Source organism: Salvelinus fontinalis, chromosome 1, assembly GCF_029448725.1.
Source record: "Salvelinus fontinalis isolate EN_2023a chromosome 1, ASM2944872v1, whole genome shotgun sequence".
Classification (NCBI taxonomy): domain Eukaryota; kingdom Metazoa; phylum Chordata; class Actinopteri; order Salmoniformes; family Salmonidae; genus Salvelinus; species Salvelinus fontinalis.
The window spans coordinates 16443374-16458373 of record NC_074665.1 but is presented as its reverse complement, the minus strand read 5'-3'; the positions used below and the strand labels follow the sequence as shown (position 1 = coordinate 16458373).

Genomic DNA, 15000 nt, shown 5'->3' with positions numbered 1-15000 from the left:
GGGGTTCTGCATCGACATTCTGAAGAAGCTGTCTCGCACCATCAAGTTCTCCTACGACCTCTACCTGGTCACTAACGGGAAACATGGGAAGATGATCAGTGGCATCTGGAACGGCATGATCGGAGAGGTGAGAGGAGCTCCAGCAACAAACTCTCCCAGTAATTTAGGACGTTACAGGACAGAGGCGGTGGCTAGAGGCTAGAGCAGGGGTGTCAAACTCATTCCATGGAGGGCCTAGTGTCTGCACGTTTTTGGTTTTTCCTTTCAATAAAGCCCTAGACAACCAGGTGTGGGGAGTTCCTAACTAATTAGTGATGTTAATTCATCAATCAAGTATAAGGGAGGAGCGAAAACCCGCAGACACTCGGCCCCCCGTGGAATGAGTTTGACACCTGTGGGCTAGAGGCTAGAGGTGGTGGCTAGAGGCTAGAGGTGGTGGCTAGAGGCTAGAGGCTAGAGGTGGACCAGTAGCTGGAAGGTTGCTGGTTGAAGTCCCAGTAATGTAGGACGTTACAGGACAGAGGCGGTGGCTAGAGGCTAGAGGCTAGAGGTGGTGGCTAGAGGCTAGAGGCTAGAGGTGGACCAGTAGCTGGAAGGTTGCTGGTTGAAGTCCCAGTAATGTAGGACGTTACAGGACAGAGGCAGTGGCTAGAGGCTAGAGGCTAGAGGTGGTGGCTAGAGGCTAGAGGCTAGAGGTGGACCAGTAGCTGGAAGGTTGCTGGTTGAAGTCCCAGTAATGTAGGACGTTACAGGACAGAGGCGGTGGCTAGAGGCTAGAGGCTAGAGGTGGTGGCTAGAGGCTAGAGGCTAGAGGTGGACCAGTAGCTGGAAGGTTGCTGGTTGAAGTCCCAGTAATGTAGGACGTTACAGGACAGAGGCAGTGGCTAGAGGCTAGAGGCTAGAGGTGGTGGCTAGAGGCTAGAGGCTAGAGGTGGACCAGTAGCTGGAAGGTTGCTGGTTGAAGTCCCAGTAATGTAGGACGTTACAGGACAGAGGCGGTGGCTAGAGGCTAAAGGCTAGAGGTGGACCAGTAGCTGGAAGTTTGCTGGTTGAAGTCCCAGTAATGTAGGACGTTACAGGACAGAGGCGGTGGCTAGAGGCTAGAGGCTAGAGGTGGTGGCTAGAGGCTAGAGGCTAGAGGTGGACCAGTAGCTGGAAGGTTGCTGGTTGAAGTCCCAGTAATGTAGGACGTTACAGGACAGAGGCGGTGGCTAGAGGCTAAAGGCTAGAGGTGGACCAGTAGCTGGAAGGTTGCTGGTTGAAATCCCAGTAATGTAGGACGTTACAGGACAGAGGCGGTGGCTAGAGGCTAGAGGTGGTGGCTAGAGGCTAGAGGCTAGAGGTGGACCAGTAGCTGGAAGGTTGCTGGTTGAAGTCCCAGTAATGTAGGACGTTACAGGACAGAGGCGGTGGCTAGAGGCTAGAGGCTAGAGGTGGTGGCTAGAGGCTAGAGGCTAGAGGTGGACCAGTAGCTGGAAGGTTGCTGGTTGAAGTCCCAGTAATGTAGGACGTTACAGGACAGAGGCGGTCGCTAGAGGCTAGAGGCTAGAGGTGGTGGCTAGAGGCGGACCAGTAGCTGGAAGGTTGCTGGTTGAAGTCCCAGTAATGTAGGACGTTACAGGACAGAGGCGGTGGCTAGAGGCTAGAGGCTAGAGGTGGACCAGTAGCTGGAAGGTTGCTGGTTGAAATCCCAGGCAGGAAGATAACAATTGGAAGATAAGTGAACTTCCCCTGTGAACAGCTCCAGAGCTCCTACTCCTAAATCTGTGCTGTGTGTTTGTTGGGACCAGGAGAGAGGCAGTGGTCAGAGGTAGACTGGGTAGGTGTACAGTATCTCTTTGATGGTTGATTGTATCTAGGTTAATGGTGTGTGGAAACATGCATGCTCATATGGTGCTGAAGACACATCAAACACAGTCGCATCCTAAAGGCGTACGCCTGAACAGGTGTTCCTCATGGCAACATCCCTGCCTGCATCCCCATGCCCAGAGGCTCAATGCCGTTTGTTGAGGTAATGCAAGAGGCGAGAAAATGCTCTAATGTGAAATTCTTACATTGACAGAGGGATGAAGCACAGTAGATTAGGTTTTAAGTTGTATGATGTAAAGATGTATCACCCTGCCACCCCCCCCCCCCGTCTGATTCCTTCCTCTCTCCCAGGTGTTTTACGGGAAAGCAGACATGGCCATAGGTTCTCTCACCATAAATGAGGAGCGTTCTGAGATCATCGACTTCTCTGTGCCCTTCGTCGAGACCGGCATCAGCGTCATGGTTGCCCGTAGCAATGGGACTGTCTCCCCCTCCGCCTTCCTCGGTGAGATAGTTGGATTGATTCATTGATTGATTGACTTTATATAATGTAAATATTATTTGATCTGAGGTAAGTGTAGTGTTAGTCCTCCAATAGTTAACATTATAATATTGGGAGTATAGTCTGATCCTAGATCTGTGTCTAACAGTGATTTACCTGGAGTGCCGGCCATGATGCCTCTCCTCACGGAAGCAGCATGACAGCTAGCTCCCATGGCAACGCTCAGTGTGTGTGTGTGTTTGTGTTTGGCCTACTTTACTGGGTTCTGTCTCAGTGGTCTGTTTTCCGTTTTAGGTAACTTTTGATTTATCCTGCAGATACAACTACATCATACATAAACCCTGAAACAACCAAATCAAAATGAAATCAAGTTTGCGGATATTTTCCCCATGTTAAAATGTGTCATTTTTATCTCTGCCTTTTCTCTCCCTGAGCTGCTCAGAATGTATAATTGCTTTGTTTGAGCCTGGCAGTAGACAAGCTTATATGACAACCAAAGCAATCGATGAACAATCCTATGACTCTTTAAGTCTTCTGTAGATACTATACCGGAGACATTATTAGCCATCATTGGCCAGTCCAAAAGACCTAAAAAGAAAGATCCCTCTCTCCCTCCTCTTTGTCTCTCCTCTCTCCCAGAGCCCTATAGCCCAGCGGTGTGGGTGATGATGTTTGTAATGTGCCTGACCGTGGTAGCTGTGACCGTATTCGTGTTTGAGTACTTCAGTCCTGTCGGCTACAACCGCAGCTTGCTCAGCGCTAAAGGTGAGTTGAGGCATAGCTGCTGCTACCCTGGCTTTAGCGCTGAGGGCTCACACAGGAGACTTGGGTTGAAACTGGTCATTAACCCTGCTTATTCACCCAAACACAAGGAAGTGTATGAGAGGGGTGGTAGGGTTAGGTGAAAATAATAAAATAAAATATATTTTCAAAATATATTTTATATACATATTTACACAACAAATCTATGGGGGATTGGAAATGATGCAGACAATTACATTGATGGAAGCTACAATCTGTAATATTAAAGCTGATCCACCCCTAAAATAATAAATAATAATAATAAAACTAAAACACTGCTTATTCACACAAACACAGGAAAGCGAGTGTTGTTTATCGGCTACACTAGTATGGGAAACGGCTGTGTCCTACTACACAAAAAACTCTGACATACTAGAAACAGAAGCTAGGTGCCAAGAGTTTTAAAGTGGTTTTAGGCAGGTATTGACACAGAATGCCAGACCCCGAGAGTCCCTGGGAGAGTGGGGTATAGCACTGCACTCAACAAAGACGGCTAATCAATCCCAGCATGCCGAGATGCCAGAGCCCGCTCTCGTCTCGCGGTCTGAAAGGTCACTTCCTGGTTTAATTAGTGTTTGCCGCTAGGCTAATCTGATGGAGATGGATTTGGCTTCTCCAAGCTGGCGAAGATGGATGGGCTGAGTCTGTGTTCCCCAATACGACAGACAGCTAGAGGCAGGCTAGCAGCTAACACTGTGTTACACAACACAACAGAACTAGAGGCAAGCTAACGGCTAACACTGTGTTACACAACACGACACACAACTAGAGGCAGACTAGCAGCTAACACTGTGTTACCCAACACAACAGAACTAGAGGCAGACTAGCAGCTAACACTGTGTTACACAACACACAGCTAGAGGCAGGCTAGTGGCTAACACTGTGTTACCCAACACAACAGAACTAGAGGCAAGCTAACGGCTAACACCGTGTTACACAACACACAGCTAGAGGCAGGCTAGTAGCTAACACTGTGTTACACAACACAACACACAGCATGAGCCAGACTTGCAGCTATCACTCTGTTACCCAACACAACACAACTAGAGGCAGGCTAGTGGCTAAGACTGTGTTACCCAACACGACACACAGCTAGAGGCAGGCTAATGGCTAACACTGTTACCCAACACGACACACAGCTAGAGGCAGGCTAATGGCTAACACTGTTACCCAACACGACACACAGCTAGAGGCAGGCTAATGGCAAACCCTTAGGTGACTAGTCTAATGCTGAGAGGATCGCTAATGATGCTGTGTTGAGTGCTGCTGCTGGGTTGAGTGATGGGATAGGGAACAACCTATGAATGGAAACGTGATAGAGAGATGAAAAGGTCCAAATTCTATTAGGTCTAGTAAGGGGCCATACAAACAAGCTAATGGGAAATGCATGATACAGCCATCAACAGTATAGGAACATGGACGTATGTTTCCTTTCACACATCAATAACATGGACGTATGTTTCCTTACACACATCAATAACATGGACGTATGTCTCATTACACACATCAATAACATGGACATATGTCTCATTACACACATCAATAACATGGACGTATGTTTCATTACACACATCAATAACATGGACGTATGTTTCATTACACACATCAATAACATGAACGTATGTCTCATTACACACATCAATAACATGAACGTATGTCTCATTACACACATCAATAACATGGACGTATGTCTCATTACACACATCAATAACATGGACGTATGTTTCCTTACACACATCAATAACATGAACGTATGTCTCATTACACACATCAATAACATGGACGTATGTTTCCTTACACACATCAATAACATGGACGTATGTCTCATTGCACACGTCAATAACATGGACGTATGTTTCATTACACATCAATAGCATGGACGTATGTTTCTTTACACGCATCAATAACATGGACGTATGTTTCACTACACACATCAATAACATGGACGTATGTTTCACTACACACATCAATAACATGGACGTATGTTTCACTACACACATCAATAACATGGACGTATGTTTCACTACACACATCAATAACATGGACGTATGTTTCACTACACACATCAATAACATGGATGTATGTTTCATTACACATCAATAACATGGACGTATGTTTCACTACACACATCAATAACATGGATGTATGTTTCATTACACATCAATAACATGGACATATGTTTCACTACACACATCAATAACATGGACGTATGTTTCATTACACACATCAATAACATGGATGTATGTTTCATTACACATCAATAACATGGATGTATATTTCATTACACACATCAATAACATGGACGTATGTTTCACTACACACATCAATAACATGGATGTATGTTTCATTACACACATCAATAACATGGTTGTATGTTTCACTACACACATCAATAACATGGACGTACGTTTCATTACACATCAATAACCTGGACGTATGTTTCTATACACACATCAATAACATGGACGTATGTTTCATTACACACATCAATAACATGGATGTATGTTTCATTACACACATCAATAACATGGCCGTATATCTCATTACACACATCAATAACATGGACGTATGTTTCACTACACACATCAATAACATGGATGTATATTGGACATCTGCTAATGATACTGTTATGATACAATGAGTTTACTAACTAAACACCTCCCCCCTCTCCTCCTTTCTCTCCTCCTGCCTCCAAACCCTCCCCCACCAGCGGCAGGAGGTCCTACCTTCACCATAGGGAAGTCAGTGTGGTTGCTTTGGGGCATCGTGTTCAATAACTCAGTCCCCATCGAGAACCCTAAAGGAACCACCAGTAAGATCATGGTGCTGGTGTGGGCCTTCTTCGCGGTCATCTTCCTGGCTTCCTACACCGCCAACCTGGCTGCCTTCATGATCCAGGAGCAGTACATAGACACTGTGTCTGGACTGTCTGACAAGAAGGTAGGACAGTTAATCAATCCCCGAGTCATCCATCAATACATCTATCCTGATAACTGTCCTCTTGTAGCTCATCTTGTCAAAGATTATCCCTGTCATTCAATAGCTTACATACGTAAACACACACACACACACACACACACACACACACACACACACACACACACACACACACACACACACACACACACACACACACACACACACACACACACACACACACACACACCCCCCCCCCCCAAAAAAACAGGACAGTTTTACACCTGTCAGGTCTAGCTATACCACACCAGCTAGCAGACTGTCAGTGGTGTGTGGTGTGTGTGATGTGTGTGTGTAATGAACTGGAAAGGAGAGAGAGAACAATAGATCATACTTCAACAAATGCACTGAAGGATTAGGTGGTATTATTATTGTCACGAGACTGAAGGATTACGTGGTGTTATTATTGTCACGAGACTGAAGGATTACGTGGTATTATTATTGTCACGAGACTGAAGGATTACGTGGTATTATTATTGTTACACACATCGCATACACCACACACATTCTTCTTCATTCAGCTCGCTATTCCTCAGCATAATCACAGAAGAGGAAAATGACAAGCGCCAAACTTTGTTTCAGAGATCCAGAGAGAGAGAGAAACAGAGAAATAGAGAAACAGAGAGAAAGATAGGAACAGATAAACTGTAACGATGTGCGCTGAGAGTCGGGAAGCAAGTTCAGAAAGCGAGTGATTTCGTCATTAAACAAAACATAATACAAAACAAGAAACACGACCAACACACAACCATGAAACTGAAACAGAAACAATGACACCTGGGGAAGGAACCAAAGGGAGTGACATAAATAGGGCAGGTAATCAAGGAGGTGATGGAGTCCAGATGAGTGTCATTATGCGCTGATGCGAGTAACGATGGTGACAGGTGTGCAACATAACGAGCAGCCTGGTGACCTAGAGGCTGGAGAAGGAGCACACGTGACATAAACAGAGAGATACAGAGAGAGAAAACAATAATCAGAGAAAGATACAGAGAGATAAACCAATAAACAGAGAGAGATACAGAGAGATAAACCAATAAACAGAGAGATACAGAGAGAGACACCAATAAACAGAGAGAGATACAGAGAGAGAAACCATTAAACAGAGAGAGATACAGAGAGAAACCAATAAACAGAGAGAGATACAGAGAGATAAACCAATAAACAGAGAGATACAGAGAAAGAAACCAATAAACAGAGATACAGAGAGAGAGAAACAGATAAACAGAGAGATACATAGAGATACAGAAACCAATAAACAGAGGGAGATACAGAGAGAGAAACAGATAAACAGGGAGAGAGAGATAGAAACAGTTGAACAGAGAGAGAGAGATACACAGAGAGAGGCTGAGAATAAGCAGTGTGACCATCAGTGATGCTGGCTGTATTAATGAACCACTGGTTGTACTTATGCAGATAGTCCTGTCTGTACCACGGTTTATAGTGCTGATGGATCAATATGACCAGTAACAATATATTCATAAACTCCTTCCTATACACACTCAAGTTCATGCAGACACACACACACACACACACACACACACACACACACACACACACACACACACACACACACACACACACACACACACACACACACACACACACACACACACACACTTGTATAGGATGTTATCTACGAGAGGTCCATCCATCTACAGAGGGCTCTGAAGGTCAATACTAACAGAGAGTAATAGAGCAGCTTTTATTTACACTTTAATAGAGTTGTATGAGCGTCTGCGTCCTGTGTGGTTCTTTCAAAGGTTTCATCCACCCTGCACTCTGAATCATTTCAACTCTGAACCGATTCCAAACGGCCCTGAGTTGATCTACTAGACTGAACTAAGTCTATGGCTACTGAAATAACTTAAATAGAATGGGCCTTAAATTTAATCAAATTGAAAAGGGTAGAATGCCGTTCATTCCAATGAAAGTGAATTGAGAGGAAAAGATTTAACTGAATCAGTTTCAAATTAATAGAACTGCTCTGAATTAGATCTCACTGAGCTGAATCTCCTCTCCTCTCCTCTCCTCTCCTCTCCTCTCCTCTCCTCTCCTCTCCTCTCCTCTCCTCTCCTCTCCTCTCCTCTCCTCTCCTCTCCTCTCTCCTCTCTCCCCTCTCCCCTCTCCCCTCTCCCCTCTCCCCTCTCCCCTCTCCCCTCTCCCCTCTCCCCTCTCCCCTCTCCTCTCCTCTCCTCTCCTCACAGTTCCAGAAGCCTCAGGAGCACTACCCTCCATTCCGGTTTGGGACGGTCCCTAACGGCAGCACAGAGAGGAACATCAGGAGTAACTACCCCGACATGCACGCACACATGGTCAAATACAACCAGAAAGGAGTGGAGGAAGCCCTCAACAGCCTTAAGACAGCGTAATAATGCACTGCCTTTAATTCTTACCTCTCCTCCAGCTCTCAACCCTAACCCCTAACCCCTAACCCCTAACCCCTAACCCCCAGTCCAACTACCTCAGAATACATTACCGTCTATGATCCTCATAGTTTGATCCAGGCCTATTTACTGGGAAGAGTTCCATTTGGTTTATTAAAACTGCAACACATTCTGATTCTTCTCCGTCTCATCCAGGAAGCTGGATGCTTTTATCTATGATGCTGCGGTGTTGAACTACATGGCAGGGAAGGACGAGGGCTGTAAGCTTGTGACTATTGGCTCTGGGAAGGTGTTTGCTACAACGGGCTATGGTATCGCCCTGCAGAAAGACTCCCGATGGAAACGACCAATTGACCTGGCCTTATTGCAGTTCCTGGGAGACGGTGGGTCATGCATGCACACACACACACGACCACACGCACGCACGCATGCACGCACACGCACACACACACACACACACACACACACACACACACACACACACACACACACACACACACACACACACACACACACACACACACACACACACACACACACACTGGTAAGCCCAATTTATAAGTCATAAATCACATATTCCTCAGTAGCCTAATTTGAAAGAAACCCCATGCACCTGAATCTGACTGTGGTCATTCACTGGTGAGTCACTCCTCAAGGTGATTCTGTCTGCGTTCCTCTCAGGTGACACCCAGCGCTTGGAGACGGTCTGGCTGTCAGGCATCTGTCAGAATGAGAAGAACGAGGTGATGAGCAGTAAGCTGGACATAGACAACATGGCCGGGGTCTTCTACATGCTGCTGGTGGCCATGGGGCTCAGTCTGCTGGTGTTCTCCTGGGAACATCTACTCTACTGGAAACTTCACAAGGAACTAGACAAGTCTCCCAGGATGGACTTCCTGCTCGCCATCAGCAGGGTGAGACAGAGAGAGAGAAAGAGAGAGAGATACAGAGAAAGAAAGAGAGAGAGAGAGAAAGAGAGAGAGAGAGAGGTACAGAGAAAGAAAGAGAGAGATAGAGAGAGAGAGGTACAGAGAAAGAGAGAGAGAGAGCGAGAGAGAGAGAGAGAGAGAGAGAGAAAGAGAGAGATACAGAGAAAAAAAGAGAGAGAGAGATACAGAGAAAGAGAACAAAACTGGTATAAGAGTTAATGATGTGTGGCGAATGAATAACGCCTGATATGAGCTCTTATTGCTGTTTACCCCACGTATAATTCCTATGACTACATTATCATCTGCAGAACAATAGTTTTAATGAGCACAAACCACGGTTTTAATTCCAGCTCAACATTAGTGTTAATCAACAAGCAATCTATGTGATAAGAGGCGTGTTTGTAGAAGAGGCAGAAGGAGCGAACCAACGTGGAAAACATTACCAGCCTAAAGTCTATGGACTTAACTCAATTAATTAAATCAGATTTTATTTTTCACATGCGCCTAGTACAACCGGGGTGTAAACTTTTACCATTAAATAAATTAGCAAATAAAAATATGAAATAGTAACACGATAAATAACAATATCGAGGTCATATACAAGGAGTACCGGCAGCAAGTCAATGTGCAGGGGTACGAGGTAGTTGAGGTAATATGTACATGTAGGTAGGGGTAAAAGTGACTAGGCAGTCTCACGAAAATGTGTGTCTATGTGTGTGTGTGTGCACGCTCTGCTAACAGTGTGTAATTGCAGCGTTGTACCTGTATCATGGTTTATCAGATTAGCAGCTAAATTACTATCAGATAGTTAATCCCTACGGGGGCCCCTGAAGGCCAAATTAAATTAGGCTTTGTCAGTTTTTCAGTCGACTGTGAACGGTGCAGTCAGGGGACTCAGCTCTCTGTTTGCCCATGCAGTTTGATACTATTTGCTCAGCAAGTCTGTGTGTGTTCAGTGTGTGTTCAGTGTGTGTGCAAGCTGGCAAAATCTGTTTGAATCGAATTACTTTCTTTGTGAGGTTTAACTTTTGAGCTAGATCTCTCTACAGGGCTTCTACTGAACGTTACATGTAGTAGATCATGTATTCTCTCTCTCTCTGTCTCTCTCTCTCTCTCTCCCTTCCTCTACTTTCCCTCTGTCCCCTCCCTCCCTCTCTTCCGTCTCCCAGGGTATCTACAGTTGCTTCAACGGGGTGGAGGAACCAGACCTCCCTAACCTGGCCAACCCAGACCTGACAGCTAACTATGCCCAGGCTAACATGCTCAAGATGCTACGCACTGCTAAGGACCTGGTTAACTCCGCCCAAGTCGAGACCTCACTGGACCACGCCACCAAGACCATAGAACACTGGGGACGCCATGGCGGCAGCCTGCCAGTCCACATTCCGCAGCAAGGCACCATGGAAACAGTCCCGGGAGGGTTCGCTTATGTCACAGAGAATACACACCCGCCCCCCGAGCGCCCCCTCAGCCCACAATACTGCACGCTGGGTGTAGTGACATCTGTGAACCAGCAGAGGGGGCTGGCGAGACCCACACCGCTACGATACACGCTCCCGGCTCGTACTTCCTCTCTCTACGACAGACCACTTCCTGTTTCTAGTCTCATTTGCCCTCACCTTGACCTGGCTGGGGGGGACCGCCTCTCTTCTTGCCCTCACCCCTCCACAGGTAGGCTCTATGTGGACCCCCAACACCTTTCCCACCCCCGCTCTCCCTTCATCCCCTATAGTGAGCTCCAGCTCCCAGACATCTACCTCTCCTCTCACCCACCCTCTGCTGTCTCCCATCCCCCCCACACAGAGCTCTCCAAGAGGAAGAGAAAGAGCAAGAGCCTCCTCTCAGGGGAGACAGGAAGAGGAGGAGGACAGAGGAGGCGGCGCAGGGAGGAGAAGACTGTGTGCCTGGCTGAACTCCGGGCCAACCACCTCCAGGAAAACCACGTCTCGCCCCACATGCCTGACTCCCTGTACCCAGGAAAGGTGCTCTGTCCTGGGGAAGAGGGCTGCGGTGGCTCCTGGCCTCTTCCTCTGGAGGAGCTCATCCTAGCAGGCAGACGGCGGCTCCACCGACGGCCATCTTTCCTTCGAGCCACCTGGGGCAGCGAGCAGATTCGCCAGCCGGACGATACTCCGCCTACATCCCTCAATAGCCAATCACATTCTGCTTTACCAGACTTATTTCCCTGCGTCATGGCCGACCAAGAAACTCCCACTAAACTCTACAACCCCACCCCGTTCCGGAACAACCTATGCTATCCTGCCGCCTCACCCCGCCAACATGCCTATCTTCATATAAGGCAGGACCAGAGGAAAGGAAACTCACGTAAGAAGCTGCGGCACTCACACTCCACCCACCTGCCCACATACAGGGAGGTCGTGCTGGGGGGCCAGGAAGGGGGAGGTGGGGTAGGCCTGGGGGTGGTCCGGAGAACCACCAGCCTGCTCAGCAGACAGTACAACGACTATCTAACCTCCTACCCTGGGCTGCCTCTATACCACAGCCCCCTCAACCTCCAGGCCCATTCCCCGGCGTCCACCAACCACCCCAGCCCCGGTACCTACCGTATCCCCAGCCCTGTATGCCAGCTCCTGGCCTGTGGAGGGGGCTGTCGAAGTCAGAGGGGGTTGTTGTACCAGGACAGTCTGTATGGGGCCTATGGAGCCTATCGAGGGGCCCAGGATCCGGCCTTAGAGCCCCAGAGAGAAGAGGGCTCGGTAGGGTTGAGGTCTGAGGACAGACCCTGTGTGACTCGGCCCTGGGGAAAAGTCTCTAGTCTGGAGTCAGAGGTCTGAGAGAGACAGACAAACACTACATACTTTATAGACTGGAATGTATACTGCAGAATATACGGTTGGAATTCCACATTGAAGATTTGTGATCCACAGTGACCGTTTCAGAGGGGGGTGGGATGCTTCTCATACACAGAATCACGTACGAGAAGGATATGTGCAGTAAAGGAGGGAAGCTGAGGGTTAGAATTAATTTGATAGGTTGGACAGTTGAACTTCTTTCTTATTGAAGAGAATAAGTGGAGTGTTTGACTGAATGTTAAGTGGCCATTTTGGAAAAAGCATGAAACTGAAAGGATGTGTAGCGGAGCACATCGTACTGCAGCTGGCTCAGCCTAGCACGGTGACGTCCCCTTTCCCAAACAGTTAGCATGCTACGTACAGAGTTCTTAATGCAAACAAATAGAGAACATAGTAAAGTGGTAAAATGGGGGCGTTTTGGAGAGTGTGTTGGAGAGGATGTTGGAGAGGACGGAACGTTCATTTTACTTGCTGCTTTGAAACATTATATTCCTGTGTTCTGTGCATTATATTATGATATACTATATATAATATTTATATATAAATATATATTATTCATATATAATACCACGATGTACAGAGTCGATAGTGTTGCTGTCTGGGACAAATGCGTCTCAGAGAGCTGTGTGTGTGTGTTGTCAGTCCGAGCCACTGAGCCGAACGAGAGAGGAACAAGTCTTCAGTTCTCCATCTAAGCAAAAATGATAGAATCGCACAACCATATACACTTAGAAATAACAAATATTCCAGACAGCTGAACCTGTTGACTGCTGTGTACAAGGCCATGGCAACCAAGCAACTGCATGTCTATAAGTAGGAGTACAATTAAAGTATCTGGAGAAGAATTGCAATAAAGATGTTGTAGAAGCGTAAGGGAGGATCAGTCCATATGTACACTCTCTGTATGTTTAGGAAAACAGACAGCTGGTCAACCGAGTGACGCAGCAGTCTAAGGCACTGCATCACAGTGTTGCAGCGTCACTACTGCCTGGGGTTCGATCCCAGGCTGTGTCTCAACCGGCCGTGACCGGGAGTCCCATAGGGCGGCGCACAATTTCCCCAGCATCGTCCGGGTTAGGGGAGGGTTTGGCTGGGGGGGCTTTCTTAGCTCATCGTGCTCTAGCGACTCCTTGTGGCGGGTCGGATGCCTCCAGGCTGACTTTGGTCATCAGTTGAACGGTGTTTCCTCCGACACATTGGTGCAGCTGACTTCCGGGTTAAGCTGGCAGCGTGTTAAGAAGCGCGGTTTGGCGGGTCATGTTTCAGAGGACGCATGATTCGACCTTCGACTCTCCCCTGAGCCCGTTGGGGAGTTGGAGTGATGAGACAAGATTGTAACATCACAAAATTGGGGAGGAAAAGGGGGTAAAATTCCCAAATAAAGAAGGAATATAGACAGTTAAGTGTCTGTCTACAGTGTAATACAAAGGTTTCAGCTGTAGAAGTGATCCTAGCTCAGATACTGATCTACGGTCAGTTTTGTGTTCCTCCCTTATGGTTACGGCTATTTATCTGGGACGGTAGGCTGATCCTAGATCTGTAGCTACTCACATTGGATGAATGATTCATTTACATAAACACATTCTAATAGGGCTTCTCAACAGATTTATATTCTATATTCTTAATATGGATCATACATAGATCATCTATAGATAATATATATAGGTAATATACAGATAATATATAGATAATATACAGGTAATATATAGGTAATATACATATAATATACAGATAATATATAGGTAATATACATATAATATAGAGATAATATATAGGTAATATGCAGATAATATACAGGTAATATATAGATAATATACAGATAATATATATAGCGATAATGTATAGATAATATACATATAATATACCTATAATATATATAGATAACATATAGATCATATACAGATAATATATATATCATATACAGATAATATATAGATAATATATAGAAAATATATAGAGAATATATAGATAATATACAGATAACGTTTTGATAATATATAGATAATATACAGATAATATATAGATAATGTGGTGTTGGTTGACTTAGTATTATGTTCATGAATCAATATATATAGAATGGAGTTTTATAACCAATATCTATTCAGGCATGTCTTTTAAGGCTTTATAATGGCAGAACTGACCGACAGACTTGGTGAGCCATTTACTATGATTGATATTATCTTTCTCTCTCTCATTTTCTCAGTTCCTTTCATTTCCCCTCCCTCCCTCCATCCCTCCCTCCCTCCCTCACTCCCTCCCTCCCTCCCTCCCTCCCTCCCTCCCTCCCTCCCTCCCTCCCTCCCTCCCTCCCTCCGTATAATGATAGCTAGTTAAAGGAGGTAATTGAAAGCTATTCTAGTATCTGTATTACCTTCTTCCACATTGTAATTAATCACTAAGAACAATTAAAAGTCTTTTGGACGAAGGTGACCGTCTCTCTCTCTCTCTCTGTGTGTGACTCTTTATTTCCCTGTCCCATGTTTCTCTCTTTTTAGCACTGTCTGCCTCTCTGTCCCCCCCGCCCCCCCCGTCTCTCTCTCTCTGCCCCCCCCCTCTCTCTCTCTCTCTGCCCCCCCTCTCTCTCTGTGACTCTTTATTGCCCTGTCCCATGTTTCTCTCTTTTTAGCACTGTCTGCCTCTCTATCCCCCCCACCCCCCCTCTCTCTCTCTCTCTGCCCCCCCCCCTCTCTCTGTGACTCTTTATTGCCCTGTCCCATGTTTCTCTTTTTCTAGTATCGTCTCTCTCTCTCTCTCTCTCTCTCTCTCTCTCTCTCTCCTCTGTC

At 46.2% G+C, this 15000-nt stretch overlaps 1 protein-coding gene across 3 annotated transcripts in view; it reads left to right on the top strand.

The window, feature by feature from the left end:
* Positions 1–12782, top strand: part of LOC129820869 (glutamate receptor ionotropic, NMDA 2C-like) — a 93610-nt gene extending 80828 nt beyond the window's left edge. For 2 of the 3 annotated variants that reach the window (XM_055878050.1, XM_055877965.1), the window contains 8 exons: positions 1–127; positions 2161–2314; positions 2951–3076; positions 5823–6052; positions 8296–8456; positions 8671–8858; positions 9157–9389; positions 10574–12782. The exon at positions 1–127 is cut by the window's left edge and continues 42 nt beyond it. In XM_055878050.1, coding sequence (XP_055734025.1) covers positions 1–127; positions 2161–2314; positions 2951–3076; positions 5823–6052; positions 8296–8456; positions 8671–8858; positions 9157–9389; positions 10574–12199 — 2845 coding nt within the window. In that variant the 3' untranslated portion in view covers positions 12200–12782. The remainder of the gene's footprint in view (positions 128–2160; positions 2315–2950; positions 3077–5822; positions 6053–8295; positions 8457–8670; positions 8859–9156; positions 9390–10573) is intronic. The other variant, XM_055878136.1, reaches the window with a different exon arrangement.
* Positions 12783–15000: the final 2218 nt, after the last annotated feature.